General features: G+C 51.5%; 1 protein-coding gene across 1 annotated transcript in view; it reads left to right on the top strand.

The window, feature by feature from the left end:
• The window catches only part of LOC101516021 (BOS complex subunit NOMO1), a 40153-nt gene that overhangs the window by 11623 nt on the left and 10402 nt on the right, over positions 1–18128 (top strand). The window contains exons 7-22 of the mRNA XM_004586791.3: positions 738–890; positions 1362–1499; positions 2134–2223; positions 4782–4887; positions 5097–5247; positions 6661–6835; positions 7696–7837; positions 8237–8368; positions 9291–9427; positions 10755–10842; positions 11953–12016; positions 12810–12905; positions 15278–15496; positions 15580–15662; positions 16582–16741; positions 16897–17023. Coding sequence (XP_004586848.2) covers positions 738–890; positions 1362–1499; positions 2134–2223; positions 4782–4887; positions 5097–5247; positions 6661–6835; positions 7696–7837; positions 8237–8368; positions 9291–9427; positions 10755–10842; positions 11953–12016; positions 12810–12905; positions 15278–15496; positions 15580–15662; positions 16582–16741; positions 16897–17023 — 2061 coding nt within the window. The remainder of the gene's footprint in view (positions 1–737; positions 891–1361; positions 1500–2133; positions 2224–4781; positions 4888–5096; positions 5248–6660; positions 6836–7695; positions 7838–8236; positions 8369–9290; positions 9428–10754; positions 10843–11952; positions 12017–12809; positions 12906–15277; positions 15497–15579; positions 15663–16581; positions 16742–16896; positions 17024–18128) is intronic.

Here is an 18128-nt window from a genome sequence, read left to right as displayed (position 1 = left end):
GTCAAGATGCTGATGAGCCTTTGGGGTTAGTGAATGGATGTGAGTGCGAGGGGGTTCTGAGGATGCTGGGGTTGTTTGCCTCTGGGTGTTGGTTACCCAGGATGTTGTGTTTCGAGTGACAAGATCAGTGCGTGTGTCCTTGGAATGTATATGTTTTTCTATATGCAAATTGTAGTTGAATAAAAAAATGTTTAGACATGTATATATCCCTATGTCATGAAACAAACAAAAAAAAGATGTTCTTTTTATAAAACCAGAACACACAGAGGAATATAAAGGAGTAGAAACAACGTTAGACACCTTAGAAGGTAGTGAAGTTTCAAGTGTCACCATATGGACAGGATGCAGACGCCAGTACTTGAGCCATCTCCTGCTGCTGCCTCCCAGGGTGTGCATTTGCAGGAAGCTGGATGGGAATTACCGACAGGCTTTGAACCCAGCGTCTCTAATATGGAATTCAGCATCCCAAGTGGTGACTTCACACACGCCCCAAAGCACAGTCTCACGCTTGGATACCACTGTATAGATGAAATCGTTATGATTACATTGTGCCACACTTCTTTTCTATTCATTTTGAGCATTAAACAAGTAGTTAACCATCACACTACACATATAGTTTTATGTGTTAAGTCCATAACTTTTCCCCAATTACTAGTTCCACCTGAGGATGCCCCTATGTTACTTGACAGCTTAGCAAATGTGTAGTTTTTGTACATGAAATACTTCTTCTCCTGTAGGCAAGCACCACAGTGCGCGTGACCAACTCCAATGCCAATGCAGCAGGTCCCCTCATAGTTGCTGGTTACAATGTGTCTGGCTCTGTCCGGAGTGATGGGGAGCCCATGAAAGGGGTGAAGTTTCTCCTCTTCTCTTCTCTAGTGACCGAAGAGGTAAGCAAAGAAAAGGGAAGACCAGGAGAGACTGTGTGAGCAGCTGGGAGGTGGGGCTGACCCCTAGAACAGGCTGCAGAAGGCAAAGTGTGGCTGAGCCATCATCTGCACATTAAGAACATCATATGTGTCTGGGGATCCCCGAGAGACTGGATGTGTGTCCCCTGGTGGGGGCAGTACCAAGATTTGAGGTACCCCTTCCAACAGGTGCAACTTAGACCAGTCATTTGGCCTGCCGGAGCCTCTATCCACATATTGGGAGAATGGTGATTGTACTAGTTTTTAACTTTTCAATCTGTGTCTGAAGAGTTATGTTGCTTTTATCTCTTTGAACACGTGCCCAGTTGCAGAAATACACATGTGTATAGTGACATAAAACTCGTGAGAGTTGTCCTATGGTGTATATCTTTGGCAGTAATCAAGACGCATGAGTGGGAAAGGATATTTTTATTTTTTCTCCCCATGGCATAGGATGTCCTGGGCTGCAATGTCTCGCCGGTGCCCGGCTTCCAGCCCCCAGATGAGAGCTTGGTGTATTTGTGCTATGCGGTCTCCAAAGAAGATGGCTCCTTTTCCTTCTATTCCTTGCCCAGTGGGGACTACACCGTGGTGAGTAAAGAGGCTGTGGGTATTAGGGACACTTTGACAATAATCAGAGTGGGTGCCGTTTGGATGGTAATGGAAGCAGGCTTGGCATGCGTGGTAGGAACCCTGTTTAGCAGGTGGAGTTTGAGCATCCTCTGCTGGCAGGTCTGAAGCCCAAAATTTGCCAAAATCTGACACTTTTTCCATGTCGTCAGGAAGCCCTCAAATGGAAAATTCCATGCTATAAAACTTGGTTTCATGCACAAAATTCTTTGTAAAAAATGACCTGTGGGCTGTATGTACAAGTGGAGTCCCAGCTTTGTGATATCTCTTTATGTATATGCAAATATTCCTGAACCCAAAGTCATCCCATCCGAATTCACAAGCCCTCCTGCTCAAGAATTTTGGATGCGGGCTCCTCCACCTGCTCTCCCAGTGACGCTTGGACCCTTGCATCCTAGCTGCAGAAAATCGGCAGTGGTGGCCGTGCTCCTTGGCCTATTGGCCGAGACGAAGTAAAATTAGTTTTGATGATGGCTAATATGTTTTCTTGGCCTGACCTGAACGCTTGTGGGCCAGCAGCTGACTGATTGATGTGGATGTTGGCGGCGGTGTTAACACTGCTGGTTGATACTAGCTACTGCTCTCTGCCTTCCAGGTCCCATTCTACAGAGGGGAGAGGATCACCTTTGATGTTGCCCCTTCCAGGCTTGATTTTACGGTGGAACACGACAGCCTGAGGATCGAGGTACAGCTTCATCTTCTGTAGGGGCAGGTGTTTGAGTTCCCAACCTTGGGCACAGGTGTCGTAAACATGTTTAAGAAAACACACACACACATATCAATATTTTGTCCAGAAGAGCTGTTGGAAAAAATGGATCTTATACTGTGTCCCAGTTTAGTATGGTATTCGTTGGGTAACAGCTCCCCTTCTACAAGTTAGATTCAGAGTTGTATCTGTTTTATTCAACAAAATGTATTGGATGTCAAAGATACATATTTCAGGCTCTGTTCCCGGGTGAACCATACCTACATCCCTGGAAAGAATATTCCAGAGGCAATAGCAGGTCGAAGGGCACAGGGCAGGAGTGTGATGGGAGGTTTGGGGTGTAGTTGCAGTGGGGGGCAGGGTGAGGATTGAGGAGGGAAAGGAGAGGAAGAAGGTCAGCGAGATGTCGGGTGGATTGTTCAGGGCCTAGTGGGCTTGGTCTTCTGCCTGTTGTCTGGTGAAGTTCAGTAACTCTGGAAGGTTCTGTGCAGGCAGTGCTATGACTCCCCTGGCTGCTGTGCCCAGAGGGGTTTGCAGGGAGCCAGAGCGCAGAAGGAAGGCCATGGCAGTGCCCAGGTGCGAGCTGGCAGAACCTAGGCCCTGCTGTTAGGAATTGTTGGTGTGATCAGTGATAAAAATAGACAGTAAGCATGTTTTTCATCACATTCAGGTTGTCTTTACAGAAAAAGGAAATAGTTACCATGGCCCACTTGTTAAATGGAACAAACCCACAAGGAAAATAGCAGTCTCTCCCAAATGGACCACCCAGTGGGAGAATTACTGAAAAAATTATGTTTTAATCATATTTTAAAAAAATATTTATTTTTATTGGAAAGTCTGGTATACAAAGAGGAGGAGAGACAGAGAGGAGGATCTTCCGTCTGATGATTTATTCCCCAAGCAGCCGCAATGGCTGGAGCTGAGCCAATCCGAAGCCAGGAGCCTCTTCCAGGTTTCCCACGCGGGTGTAGGATCCTAAGGCTTTGGGCTGTCTTCTATTGCTTTCCCAGGCCACAGGCAGGGAGCTGGATGGGAAGTGGAGTTGTTGGGATCAGAACCGGCGCCCATATGGGACCACGGGCGCGCAAGGCGAGGGACTTTAACCACTACACTATCGTGCTGGGCCCATTAATCATATTTTTTAATGTTGTACTTGAAAGCACCGTGTTAAAGGTGTGTGAGCTGGTAGGCACTGGCTTTGAGGTCACATGCGCAGTAGGGTGCTGACTGCCTTTTAAGACTCTGGAAAGCTTTTGCCTGTTCTGTGCAGCTAAGAGGAGGGGGAAAGATAAAGCCTTGACTTGCTATAGAAGTTTGCTCAGAGGCCTAGGGGCAGGTGAATGGGCAAGGACGTTCCCAGCTCATGGCCAAATACACATTTTTAGTTAGATTAGCAAGTGGAGTTTCAGGGAGTTCAGCCAGTAAACCTTTATCTTATTTTTTTTTTTGAGACACATATGCATACATACATACACAATGAACTCTCCCACCCACTGGCTCACTTCCCAAATGTCATACCCGAAAAAGAGAGAGTGAGTACCCCCATCTCCTTGTTCACTACTCAAATGCCCACTAGAGCTGAGATAGACCAGGCCAAAGCTGGCAGCTGAAAGCTCAGTCTGGATCTCATGTGTGGCAGGGAGCAATCTGCTTGAGCCATCCCCGGCTGCCCCTAGGGTAACACCAGCAGGAAGCTGGAATCTGCAGATCTGGGGCTCAGACCCAGGTACTGTGGCAAAGCATGCAGGCGTTCCCCATGGCGAGCTAACCACTGCGCCGGATGCTCACCCCCAGAGCCTTCTGTTCCTTTGCTCTTTTCCTAACGTGACTTAGTCCCTACTGAAGATATTCATTGAGTACCTACCTGTATGATTAATAGGTGAGTGAGTGGTTTGGGGTCAACCACATCTTTTTGGAAGGATCTAGAAGGACCACCTCGAAGGAAGAAGAAGCCACTTTTTTTCTCCAAAGCTCCAGTGCAGGTGCTGCCTTCTTCATTCAGGCATCATTTCTCAGTTGCCTGCCATGTGACTAAAGCAGAAAAGGTCCATGTCTTCAGGGAGCTTAACCTCCAATGGGAGTGAGGCAAAGCACAGGTCATCCAGCCAGGCCTCTGATGGAGGTAAAGACAGAGACTAGTGCTGCTGCAGTTGAGGAGTTTGAGATCAAGGCCCACAGAAGGAGCACAGGTGTGATGTTCCTAGCAAGTGGGGTGCAAGCAGAAACACTGGTGGAGGACCACGGGGTACCGGTGGCAGCTGGAGTTGAACTTGTGGCCTAGGTGGAGCCACTGACAAAGTAAGCTCAGGCTGCAGTGGGAAAGTCAAAGGACCAATGAGGTGAAGCCCTCAGGACTGACTGATGGCTAGAGAGCAGGGCAGGGTGTCCTTGATGACATTGGGGTTGTGCCTGGGCAGCCAGAGGGTGGTGGGTGAGGTTTCCCAAAGTGGGGCTGTCTGGAGGGGAAGAGGCAGAAAGGGGACAGGGTTGGGGAGCTTTGACAAGTGGGTCCCACCTCTCCCGTTCTTCACTTACAGCCTGTGTTCCACGTCATGGGGTTCTCCGTCACTGGCAGAGTCTTGAACGGGCCCGAAGGAGAAGGGGTTCCGGAGGCAGTGGTCACTCTGAACGACCAGATCAAAGGTGGGCAGATAGGCTTTTACCCCTTTTACCCCTCTTTTACCCCTTCCCCTCCTGGGGACTGTGCTGGCATCAGCTGTTTTACAATTGGAGCGAGAACTGGAAAGGGACAAAAGCTCAATAATGGTAGCGTGAGAATCCACTATGGTGCCTGTGGGAGGCTGCATGGTTGTGCCAGCCTTGTGTCTTGAGAGCACGTTTTTATTTTGCAGTCAAAACCAAGGCTGATGGCTCCTTCCGCCTAGAGAACATCACCACGGGGACCTACACCATCCACGCACAGAAGGAGCACCTCTACTTCGACACGGTCTCCATCAAGATCGCGCCCAACACCCCACAGCTGGCGGACATCATCGCCACAGGGTGAGCTCCCTACGCATGTCTGGGAGGGCCAGGCTGATGTTGGCAGTTCTGGGGAAGAGTCTCCTTGATGTGACTGTGTTTTCTGCCTGTCTCAGACAGCTGTTGGGAAGCGTAGGCTGGCTTCTTCAGGAAGATCACTGCTAAGGATCTTTTTTTTTTTTTAAAGATCTATTTATTTTATTACAAAGTCAGATATACAGAGAGGAGGAGAGACAGAGAGGAAGATCTTCCATCCGATGATTCACTCCCCAAGTGAGCTGCAACGGGCCAGTGCGCGCCGATCTGAAGCCGGGAACCAGGAACCTCTTCCAGGTCTCCCATGCGGGTGCAGGGTCCCAATGCATTTGCATTGGGCCATCCTCGACTGCTTTCCCAGGCCACAAACAGGGAGCTGGATGGGAAGTGGAGCTGCCGGGATTAGAACCTGCGCCCATATGGGATCCTGGGGCGTTCAAGGTGAGGACTTTAGCCGCTAGGCCACGCCGCCGGGCCCAAGGAAGATCACTGCTAAGGCTCTTAAACAGAAGATACTAATGCGTTAGATGCTACAGAAAAAGAAAACATTCTCTTCCTTTAGTGTTGAAATGGGTCGGTTAAATTAAAGAAATATTTTTGATAGCTTCTGCGGCTGCCTTCTTTCTTGGTCCTTGGAGACTGCAAGGTGCTATAGTGGTTGGTTGGTTGAGGGAGTTAGTCACAATTCTTCCAGCTTTGGGGGCACTGGCAAGGTGAGGACTTTAGTCACTAGATTACCGTACTGGGCACAGCTGTGTATTTTTCATCCTCGTGATTCTCTGTCCACATCTCTCAGGTGGCTTTCACATGCAAGGCAGCTGTCCTGGGTAGCTCTTGCCTCTCAATGTCAGCCCACCATCTCTGTCCACTGCTGCTGCAGCGTCTGTGATCCACTTACCTGAAGCATGTTTATGACACACAGATTTTCTGCCAGTTGTGTCTGCAGCTGGGCATGGCCAGTGGTCACCCAGCACATAGCCCCACTGTGGTCCCTGTTCCATGGAAGGAGGCCCAGGATTCCCATGTGCCTTCCCAAGGTTGCTCTTGAAAGCTGCAGGCGTTTGGGCTGTGTTCTTTCTGGTAACTCAGATAAATCAGGAACAAGCCCCAGTGGAGGACTGCACCCCTTGGTGGGTGCAGTGTCTCATGTTGGGAGCCGCACCTTGCGCTGGACGCTGCGTTTTATGGTGGGCACCTCACCTTGCAGTGGGCATTGTGCCCCATGGTGGGTGCCATGCTTCGTGGGTGCCACGCCTCATGGTGGGACCCTTGCCTTGCGGTGGACACTGTGTCTCGTGGTGGGTGTGCCTCATGGTGGACGCCGTGCCTCGTGGTGGTGTCGCACCAGTGCTGTTGTCCCATGTACTCACACTGCTGTGTGCGGCTTCCTTCCTGCAGGTTCAGTGTCTGCGGTCAGATCTCCATTCTCCGCTTCCCTGACACTGTCAAGCAGATGAGTAAATACAAAGTCGTCCTGTCCTCTCAAGACAAGGAAAAGTCTGTGGTCACCGTGGAGACAGACGCTCATGGGTCCTTCTGTTTCAAAGCCAAACCAGGCAACTACAAAGTCCAGGTATGGTCAGCTTCGTTTGATTGAAAGTGTCTGAGAAGCAGAAGTGTTTTTTCAGAGGGGGATGAACTAGTGTGGCAGGAGCATTGCTATTCCTGTTTCGGATTTTGGAGACTTGACATTGCTGCATGTCACTGTCAGTTGTGTGGATAAGTGTCCAGCTTAAAAATATGTGCCACGGGCTGCTGGTTGTGCTGTTGCTGGGGGCTGGCATCAGACTGCCAGTCATACCTCCACCCTCATGGGCTTCTGCTGACTGCCGAGCATCCATGAGTCCAAGAGACCAGATGAGCTCAGACACACCCATGGTGCCCGGTTTCGGGTACCCCAAACTGAATCAAACCTTCCCATATCCTGCCTGGTGCCACATTGAGAACAACTGGGCAGGCACCTGTTATTGATTCATCCAGGCAGGCCCAGGGTTCTGGGAACTCTTGGTCTTTGTTCTCACTGGAAGGGTGAAGGTCTGAGCTTAATTGGGCAGGGCGAGCGAGAGCCAGGTCTGACCCAGAGCTCAGCCACGTGGTCTTTTTTCTTTCTTTTTTTTTTTAAAAATGAAGATTTATTTCATATAGAACATATATATATAAAACCAGGAGATGAGAGTTGCCTTGAGGTCATTCATCCCCTGGCATTGTGAGTGCCCAAAAGCCAAAGAGGGGTGTGGGTTTGGAGGGTTTCCATCAGCAAGCAACCATCTTTGTAGAACTAATTCTCTATGTCTGTAGGGAAATGTGTGCCCGTCCCAGGGGTTACTTGTGATCTGTCTTGTCTCGGGCCCACATGGATGTCCCAGTGTCCTGTGGGTGTAGGGCAGCCCTAGCCCTAGCCCTAGCCCTGACCCGTGCTGTGTGGTTCTGCAGGTGCTGGTGCCTGAGGCAGAGACCAGAGCGGGCCTGACTCTGAAACCCCAGCTGTTCCCTCTGACCGTGACCGACAGGCCCGTGATGGATGTGGCCTTCGTGCAGTTTTTGGCCTCGGTTTCTGGGAAGGTCTCCTGCTTGGGTAAGATGTCAGCTGCAGTGAGGACAGACAGATTCCAGAAAGTGGGCGGGCCGAATGGAGTGTGGGCGAATGGCTGTTCACTGGGTGGCATCAAAGAAGGATGCAGACCCTGTCCAGGTTGTGTAAGCACCACAGTGAGTCCTTGTCACTGGTCCTTACAGGGCCCAGGCCTGTGCTTGGTATACAGTGGGTACTCAGTAACAGCTTTCTCCCCCTTCTCTCTCTCTCTGGCTGTCTTTGGTACCCCCACTGATGGCGTCTCCCTCAGGAGGGCCTCTGTGTTGCCCTCGCAGGCCAGTCCTCCCTGCTGACTCAGACGTTCAGTTTTGAACAGGAATCCATTCTGATGTGTGTGGTCATGAGGACAGCCATGTGAGACCCTCTGTGTTTTCTCTGCAGACACCTGCGGAGACCTACTGGTGACCTTGCAAGCCCTGAGCCGCCAGGGCGAGAAGAGGAGCCTACAGCTCTCCGGCAAGGGCAACTCCATGACTTTCACCTTTGACAATGTCCTCCCGGGGAAATACAAAGGTAAGGACTGAGCACAGCACTTCCCGTCCTGTCTCTTGAAACTTCCCAACACCCAGCTCTTTCTTAGGTAGTGGCTCCGCTGCTGTAATGCCTTTCCCCATGACCTTGGTTGCTTTACACAGCCCTGGGCAGTGAGGCAGGAGTGGAGACTCTGTGAACTGCCCACACCCTCTTCAGGATGAGCCACCTGCTGCATTCGTTCTGGGCAGGGGGCCCCAATTCATACTGGTTCATTTCTCAGTGCATGACAGCATTTCTGGGAGGGGACATCATAGGGCTGTTGCACAGGACGCAGGGACACATGGTCCCATTAGAGCAGCTCGCGTGTGGTATCTGGTGCGGGAGTTACTGGCTAACCCCTTCCCATTCTCCCTGCCCTTCTTGGGGTGCTGCCTCTGACCCGTATTTCAAGATCAACCTGGAGTTACTGTCAGTTGCACTGTTTATAAAACAGGTTTTTATTTCTTCCCTAATGAATGATACTTTCTGTCACATCAAGAGTTTAGCCACAGCCTAAGGGTCAATGACCTGTTTTTACAAAATTTTCTTCAGCACTCAGCTGTGCCCATTCTGTCCGTGGTACCTGTGAGCTGCCAGGTGGGAGTTGAATCCCAGAGAACTACCTGCCTGCGGATAATGTCAGGAATGATTGCTGATCTTAAATATCCTACTGGCCTCCCGACCATTTAGATCCAGTTGGATTTTTTCTTGGTGACATTAATGCTCGTTGGTTCCGATTTCTCTTTGGTGATCACCTGTTCCAGGCCTTGCGAGCTTTGTTTGTCTGTACATGCATGCACCTGTGAAAGTGATTAGTGTGTTGCCATTGTGTCCCCCTTCCTTCTGCTGCGTGCCAGCAGGTGGCCCGCCGTGTGGCCATGTGCCTCCTGGCCATGTCCCGCTGTGCTGTTTCCTTCTGCAGTGAGCATCGTGCACGAGGACTGGTGCTGGAAGAACAAGAGTGTGGAGGTGGAGGCTCTGGAGGAGGACGTGGCGGCTGTGGAGTTCAGGCAGACGGGCTACATGCTGCGCTGCTCCCTGTCTCACGCCATCACACTGGTACGTGAGGCTGGCCCACAGCCCCTGGCCCGGAAGAAGGCTCCCCACCGAGGACGTGGAGAAAAGCCTAGCATGCCAGGGACAGTCAGGGAAGATTTCCTTTCCTGGCTCCCCGGACTTGTGCACCTGTTGGGGGAAGCCTAATGGGAGGCCGTTAGAATCCCTCCGGGAATACCTGTGGTTAGAGGATTTCCCTGTCCTGGCCCAACCTTCCATTTGACAGCTCTTCTGGGGGAGCCATTGGTGGAGGGCTGAACATTCTGGTTCATGTACCTTGGGCAAATGTGTTTCCTGTTTTTGAGGCTCGATTTTTCTCCCTTAAAATTGGGATCATGGTGGCTGCTTCTCTGAGGCACTGGGGGTGGGGTTGAAGTGGCCCTCTTAGTGTTTCAGGTTCCCTCAGTGTCCCTGGCACTGTTTATTGTGAGCTGCAGGCAGATCTGCTCCTGTGGGTATTTTTTCCCGCAGTGCAGAGGACTCAGCTGTCCAGCAGGGGTTGCTGTTGTTCCCTGTGCCACTTGTGCCCAGCGAAGGACACACCTGCGTAGGTTCCTTCGTGAGCTCTGTGTAGTTTTCCGTGACAAGCAGTGGTGAACACCGTTGTCACATAACAGCGAAGAAACTGAGGCTAGAGGCCGCTGAGTGGCTTCTCATGTTCATTAATCACCAGTCTAGCACTGAAACCACTTGATATAAAAGCTCCACTAACTTGTTCCAGGACATGGCTTCAGTAGTATCTGGCTGAACAATAAGTGGGTAGACGTTTAGGAAACCATGCCTTTCCTGAAGCCCTCAGTGGGTTCCCATTTTTCTGACATTAAGATCTGAATGTAGCAATGGGCCCCCAGGCAGTGGGCTTCCTCCCCTAGAATCCCCAGGAATGGGACTAGACTGGGTCCTTGTCCAGACTGCAAACCCAATGTGGCCCACTAGGGGTGTGCTACCCTCAGACCAGCATGCTAAATAGAGCCTCCTTCCTAGCCAGCTGTCTGATCTCCCAGCAGAAGTTACATACCCATGCATCTCTTGGTGCCTTGGCTTTCTGTCTTATAGGGTAAGCCCCCTGAGAACAGGTGCCGCCTTAGTGCCCCCTGAGCCCAACTCCGTGTCTGTTATATAGCAGATGCTCAATAATTATTAGTGGGTCGAAGGAGAAAGAGCATGTTTTTGTGGGCTCTTTGAAAGGTTTTTAATTTTCCTCTGGCACCCAACTGTTCCAATGATTAATGGGAGAAACAGATGACTGGTCCGGAAACAGAAATATTATTAATCATGCTGGTGCCTCCATCTTCTCCAGTGAGTCACCATATTGGCTCTGCTCCCTTAGGAATTCTATCAGGACGGGAATGGACCCGAGAACGTGGGGATTTATAACCTCTCCAAAGGAGTCAACCGATTCTGCCTGTCCAAGCCTGGTAAGCCCCGGAGGATGGATGCGTGTACATTAGGAAAATGGAGAGGCCCTGAGGAGGGTCTGCCTGATGTTCCGCTGCCTGCCTTGCTTCTGTTCGCTTCAAGCTGTCCAGTGTGTTCGGTGCAAACTTGTGTTTCTCTGCATCTCTCCTCTAGAAGGAGTGGTGTTGGAGAAGTGACCCTGGTGTTTTGGGTTTGAATGGAGAACCAGACCACTTGGGCACTCTCACCTTTAAGACCAATGTGCTGGGGTGAGCGAGTGACTCAGTGATTATGGCGCTGCCTGGTGTGTCCGCAGCTCACAGCGGAGACCCTGGGAGGCAGGGTGATGGCTGAAGCGATTGAGTTGCTGACACCCACGTGGGAGGGCTGGGCTGAGTTCCCAGCATTGGGCCCAACCGCTTTTCTGCATCCCGTTGAGGGCATATAGGGAGTGAACCAGCAAATGAGAGCTTTTTCTCTCCAATAATAATAATAAAATTATGTCACTGGCCATTGATCTTCCCTTCTGATGATCTTGTAAAAAGTGGATCATGTCCTGCCTTGCCTAACAATCCTTCAGGGGACTCTTATTCTCTGAGTCATCTTGGAGTGAGCCAGCAGGTGGGAATGTTCTTTCTAGGACTCAGTTAATTTCCACACCTCTCCCCCTCCCCTGCCTTTCAAAGAAAATGACAATAAGTCAGTAAAAATGTTAACAACGATGTGACCTGTGACCTGTGACATGATTCTGTCCAATAACATGTAAACACAGCTTCCGGGAGAAGTTGCATGGGAAGATGTTTGCCAGCCTCTCGCTCCTGGTCTTCCTGCTTTAAATGTAACAAGTTCTGGGGCAAGTCTTTCTCATTGCTTTTCCCACTCATGCAGACTTAGCTGTGGTGAAATGTTAAATCAGGGAATGTGAAGAAGCTGCGCGTGTGAGTCAGCTGGTGGGCAGGCTGGCAGGTGGGCAGACAGGGAGCTGGCACCGGCAGCAGAAGAGATACCTGCTCAGTATTTCTGATACCATTATTACACACATGCAACAGCTGCGAGTTTTCCACTTGCTGGATTTGCTTGGCATTATTGATGCCCTTTGTCTGAACTTACCTCTGATCTCCTGTCCATAGGTGTTTACAAAGTGACCCCTCGCTCCTGCCACCGGTTCGAGCAAGCCTTCTACACCTACGACACGTAAGCGGGGCTGCCGAGAGCTTGGGGCATGGTGTTGGCTGTGCCAGGAGGGCGAGCTGGCATCTCTGCTTGGTTTCTTCCTGAGAACAAAAGTGAGAGGCAGGCTTAGGCTTTAAAACTGAAGTCCCTAAGCCTTCTGCAGACCCAGGGTAAAAGGGTCCGAAGTGGCTTAGGCAGTCTGCTGATCCAATCCCCCAGCCCTCACTACTGGGAATGACTCTCAGTCGAGGCTGACTTTTTATACTTTAACACGTGTGGGAGTTTGAAGTGTAAAGTTCTGTAGTAGAGAATCAATTTTCTCTTACAGTTTTTTCATGCATTTCCAAAGTCTTTTAAAAAGATTTGTTTATTTGAAAAGCAGAATAACAAAGAGAGGGAGAAGGAGAGAGAGAGAAACTTGTATTGATTGGTTTTCTTCCCAAATGGCTGTGATGGCCCAGGCTGGTCCAAGCTGCAGCCAGAATCGTGGAACTCCGTCTAGGTCTCCCTTGTGAGTGGCATGGGCACAAGTACTTGAGCCATCATCTGCTACCTTTCCAGGCAGCTGCAGTGGAAGTAGAGCGCCCTGGCACTGGAGCCAGTATGCCAGTATGGGGTGGCAGCTTCCAGACATTGTACTGAACCACAATTCCAACTCCTTCCCTCCCCCTGCCCACCACCAGACTGCTCCGAGAGCAGTTTCACGAATTGAATTTCAGGGCCAGGGAGGTCTCCTGAAAAGGGCTCTGTTGGCAGTCCTTGCTGAGCGGCCACATCACACTGTGATGTTTCTGTCCACTTCTCTGATTCGCAGGTCTTCACCCAGTATCTTGACGTTGACAGCCATTCGCCACCACGTCCTCGGGACCATCACCACGGACAAGATGATGGATGTCACTGTGACCATCAAGTAAGAGGAATGCCCAAGGTGGGCTGGGAGTTCTCTAACATACTCCATGTTGCTTTTGCTTTCTTGTCACCAGGCGAGTGTACAAATGGCCCTCTGTGATGTGGCTGTGCATTCGCTGCAGCCTTTTCTTCATGGTTCCCGAATTACCTGTGGGTGGATGGGGGTCTTTCCAGCAACATTCAGTATCTTTGGTTTCTGTTTGAACTCTGTCTGCTTCTCACCTTTGCTGTGGCAACATACACACACACACACATACAATCCCTGGAGTTTGTTCTGTATTTTAGGGTTTTACTTAAAAAAAAAAAGTGTGTGTTTTTCTTAGACCTTTTCTGGAAGGCTCGGGGAATAGAGTCGGCCCCTGGTAGGAGGAGGGTCATGAGAGAGGGACTCTGGAAGGCAGCCTCTTGCCAGGTCACAGTGCTGTGCTTGCCACCTCTGAGGGCTGTGTCCATGGTGTTGTTGAAATTCATCTGGCACCCTCATCCTCTCGGGAAACGGGAGCCCTCCGACCACATGACCAGCTGCCCCTGTGTCAAATAGGATGGAAATCTGAGCTTTCCCCCTCGTCGCAGCTGCACTTCTGTGGCATTTCTTTCTGTCTCCCTACCACCTGTTCATCTGTCCATCACCCAGGCAAAGCAGGTTCTAGAGAACTGTCGGGCTGTGAGGCCACGGCCCCTGCCCTCCCAGCACTGACAGCCTCGTGGGGGAAGCAGACAGTGTTGGAGGGTTATGCGTGGAGCTGAGAGATGAAAATCATGATAGCTGCTTGGAGTTGACCTTGAGGGTCGCAGCAGGTGGGAGAGAGAGGCTCGTCACGCTCACACTGTATGCAGGGTCTCCAGTTCTTTCCCCTGGGCACCCCTGCAGTGTTTCCAACAGAGGGGGTGACTTCTGTTTCAGAAAGGTCCCCTGACTTCTGAGAGGAGAACATGAAGAGGAGGCCTAAGAGGGGGAGTCGATGAAGATGAAACAGGGACAGGAGGCCCTCTCAGGAGCCAGGGGAGAGGTGGCAGGCATGGCTTTCAGTGGGCACATGGTAGTGTTGGAGGAAGCTGAGGAACTGGTCATGCCAGTAGACTGGCCGCTTGGGTCAGGGAGGGAGAAAGGGCAGAGGTAGCCCTTGGCACCTGTCTGGGGAGGCTGGGTGGACAGGGAAGCAGGTTTTTAGCCTAGGGTGTTTGTTGAGTATCCACAGTGGGCTCAGCACAGTTGTCTGGTTTGGGGCCATAGTGTTCACTGTCCGCTTGTTTAGAACGAAGTCATTATTGAAATGACTGAATACCTCCTTGCTAAGAGTGACTGCCTATTAGTTTGCTTTGATCTTTGGGGGATTCACTTCTGTAACTTCAGTGGGGTTTCTGTGGTGTTCACCTGTGCTGGGTACCCTGAACTATGCGTCTCCCTACTGGATGCAGGCCTTTAGATCCCTATGGGTGTCTCCCACTTGAGTGCCCCAAACCAGACCCTCGCAGGCCTGCTCGCTGTTCCTCCCAGGCTCGAGTAGGGGCGCTGCAGCTTCCTGGCTGCCCCTGGGTTCTTCTTCCCCTATGTCCCCATCTTCATTCAAGCCGTCCTGCAACACACAGGTAGCCTTGCAGTGGAACCTTCCTGGCCCTGTGCTGGCTTCCTTTAGTCTTAACCCACCATTGTCAATTGCCTGGATCATGACTACAGCTTCCTGTCTGGTTTCAGGACTGTGTGTTGTCCACCTGGTAGCCAGAGCGCTTCTGTCCCATAGAGATCCCACTGTTTCTCCCATCCCACTCAGAGTCAAACCCAGGTTCCACCCCAAGCCCTCGTGTGACTGCTGCTGCAGCCCAGAGCCACCTAGGCTCTGTTCTCCGTTCTTGCACCTGTGTGTGTGCCCAAGGTCACCCTGTCGGAAGGGCCTTGGCCGACCCCTGGCATAAAATGTTGATTTCCTTTGTTGTATTGTCCCTCAGATATTACTTTTCATCTTACCATCCTCCCCTTGCTGCTGGCATGTGCATTCTGCTGGGTCAGGGGCTGTGGTCTGTTTTGATTGCTGCCATGTCCCTGTCCCAGAGGGAGCCTGGCTTTCCTACAGAGTATAGTCCTGAGCAGGGTGAGTGGAAGAACCAAGAGCTCCTTTTCCTGCACGGAAATGGACAGGTTTCCGTCAGCTCAACACAGACCTGGTGATGTTTTAGTGTAGCTCAGATCCAGCGAACACTGCTCTCTGGCTGAGAAGTTTTCAGTCTTTGTTCACTGCTAGTCTGCTTAAACCACAAGACTGTGCCTCTGTGGTGTCCTCATTTGTGTTCCTGCTTGCAGGACTGGCAGATTTGCTCTGGTGGCAGGATGACTAACCGGGCACAGTGGGCCATCCCTCCCTCCCTCTCTCCCAGGTCTTCCATCGACAGCGAGCCGGCCTTGGTCTTAGGCCCCCTGAAGTCTGTGCAGGAGCTGCGGCGGGAACAGCAGCTGGCCCAGATTGAGACCCGCAGGCAGGAGAGGGAGAAGAATGGGAAGGAGGAGGGTGGAGAAGGAAGGACCAAGCCCCCCGCGCAGGAGATGGTGGAGGAGTTGCAAGGTCCCTTCTCCTATGATTTCTCCTACTGGGCTCGGTAAGCACTCCTGGGCCTGCTCGGCGGCATCCCCGGCTCTGGAGGGCCTGGAGCAGCCCAGCAGTTGTGTGTCACTACCTCAGGTCTGGAGAGAAGATCACTGTCACGCCGTCCTCTAAGGAGCTGCTCTTTTACCCCCCGTCCATGGAGGCTGTGGTCAGTGGAGGTGAGTCCGCTCCGCCAGCCTGTGCCGCACCCTTGGCCTGGCTTCACAAACGTACCTTGTCTCCTGGTTCTCACAGCTCTTCTTTGTAAACCTCTGCCTTATACAGGCATGTGGGCATCACTCTTAGCTGTGTGGGTGAATGAATGAATGAATGAATGGCCTCCATAAAGAAAGTAATGTTTGCTGTTGGGACTGGAGTAGTCTTTTTGGAAAAGGACTTGGTTTTCTTCAACATCATGGGGTGTCTGCCAGAAGGTAGGTGGAAAGCAAAGCCACCCATGGGTAAAGTGTGAACACTGTTGATGAGTGTGAAGTGCTGAGGTTGTTCCTGCTTTGTGACTGGCCGTGAGAGGGGGTGTTTGTAGGATGGGCAATGGAAGTCATTGCTTGTGGAGTGTGGGTCCCTTACTCGCCCACAGGTTTTTCCCAGCTTTTTGGGCTAATGACACTGGGTGTGATGTGGTTTGCATTCGGAGGTGGAGAGTGTGGAGGGCGCAGCGCCAGCAGGCAGGCTGGCACGCCAGTCCCCCTGGAGGCTCCTCTCTTCATCTGTCGGGAGAGCTGAGGAAGAAGAGGGAGAACCCAGCCTTTCAGTAAGGGGCGGGGCCTGGGCCACACTCACTTGGTAATGGAAGGTTAAACACGGACTAGGTGTGCCTTGTGGGGACTGTGTGAAGTGTTTCAGATGTGTGAGATTTTTGGATTTAAGATTGTATCTGCATAGACTCTACCAATTGAGCATCCCTAACCCAAACTAGGAATGTTGTTGGCATGGAGGCACATTTGGGGCATGTTAGATCTTGGGATTTGGGGTGCTCAGCCTAGACCCGCATATAGAGGCAGCTTCTGATACAGCTGCGCTGGGCCCTTCTCTCGTGGGAAGCCCCTCCCCCTGTGCAGCTGAGTCCTTCCTTTCCAGAAAGCTGCCCCGGGAAGCTGATCGAGATCCAGGGCAAGGCGGGTTTGTTCTTAGAAGGCCAGATCCACCCCGAGTTGGAAGGAGTGGAGATTGTCATCAGCGAGAAGGGGGCGAGCTCGCCCCTCATCACAGTCTTCACTGACGACAAAGGGGCCTACAGGTGAGCCTCTGCTTCAGGGGTGTTTGTGCAGGACCAGCCAGGGCGCCTCCTAGGGAAAGTGGGACACCCGGGTTTCCTCGGCGGTAGGGGGAGGTGGCACCCCCCTCCAGGGTTGGAAGCGATGTGTCTGTAGCATTTTGCTTTCTCTCGCTCAGCGTTGGGCCCCTGCACAGTGACCTGGAATACACCGTGAGCTCCCAGAAGGAGGGCTACGTGCTAACAGCCGTGGAAGGGACCATAGGCGACTTCAAGGCCTACGCCTTGGCAGGCGTGAGCTTCGAGGTAAATCCTGCACACTCTCCAAAGGGGGTCTTGTGTCCATGCAAGTGAGCACGTGATGTGCTGCACAGAATTGTAGACCCCCAACAGCTATGTAGACCCAGGGAAGGGCCACGGCCGTGGAAATGGCGTATCCTTCACCTCTGGGATCCCCTCTGGGTCTTGCTGTCGTCATCTGCATGGATCTGATCTGCTTCCTGTCGGTCGGGTTTAGTTTAGACTTCAATGGAATGAGGCAGGATGTGCTCTTTGTACAGTCTGGCTTATTTCAGACAGTGTGGTCTGGAGAGCTGTGGACTTGAGCATGTGTCTCCCTCTGAGGAGCGTTAAGCTTCCCACCCTTCACTGTCCTGTGTTGGAGGACACAGAATGTTCCCATGGCAGCATTTACCCTCTGTCTATCTCCTGGCAGCCGTCCCAGGGAAGAACCTGCGGGGTGTTGGGGATTTGGAGGGCCTGCCGGCGGGAGGAGAACAGTAGATCACAGGGAAGGTTATCACCCTGCTGAACACAGTCTTCCGTCAGATGGAAAGATACCCAATGTGAGAAGAAATATTTGTATCATAATTAGTAGATCTGGTTTACAGGGAGCTTGAAGTCAGGAGGAGGAAGATAATGCCACAGAGGAAAAAAATGACCAGTGGATATGTTTCTTTTTCTTTTGAGAAAAGAGTTATTTATTAGAAAGGCAGCATGCAGAAAAGCTGTGTGACAGAGTAAGTGCTGTGGGAGTACTAGGGATGTGTGTGTGTGAGAGAGAGGGAGAGAGCTTCCATCCACTGACCTAGAGAGTGACGTAGGGGTGTGTGTATGAGAGAGAGAGAGAGAGAGAGAGCTTCCCTCCACTGACCTAGAGAGTGACGAGGTGTGTGTGTGTGTGTGAGAGAGAGAGAGAGAGAGAGTGAGCGAGCCTCCATGCAGTGACTTAGAGAAGTGATATATCTTCTATGCATGGTTTGCTCCTCAGATAACTGCACCAGCCAGTCTGAGGCGCAGGCTGAGGCCAGGAGCCTGGAACTTGGGTGGCAGGTCCCCAAGTTCATCATTGGCTGCCTTCCTAGACACATTAACCAGGAGTTGGGTCAGAAGTGAAGGAACTGGGATTTGA

Source organism: Ochotona princeps, chromosome 24 (assembly GCF_030435755.1).
Source record: "Ochotona princeps isolate mOchPri1 chromosome 24, mOchPri1.hap1, whole genome shotgun sequence".
Classification (NCBI taxonomy): Eukaryota; Metazoa; Chordata; class Mammalia; order Lagomorpha; family Ochotonidae; genus Ochotona; species Ochotona princeps.
The sequence above is the reverse complement of the archived record's forward strand: the minus strand, read 5'-3'. Positions and strand labels throughout refer to the sequence as shown.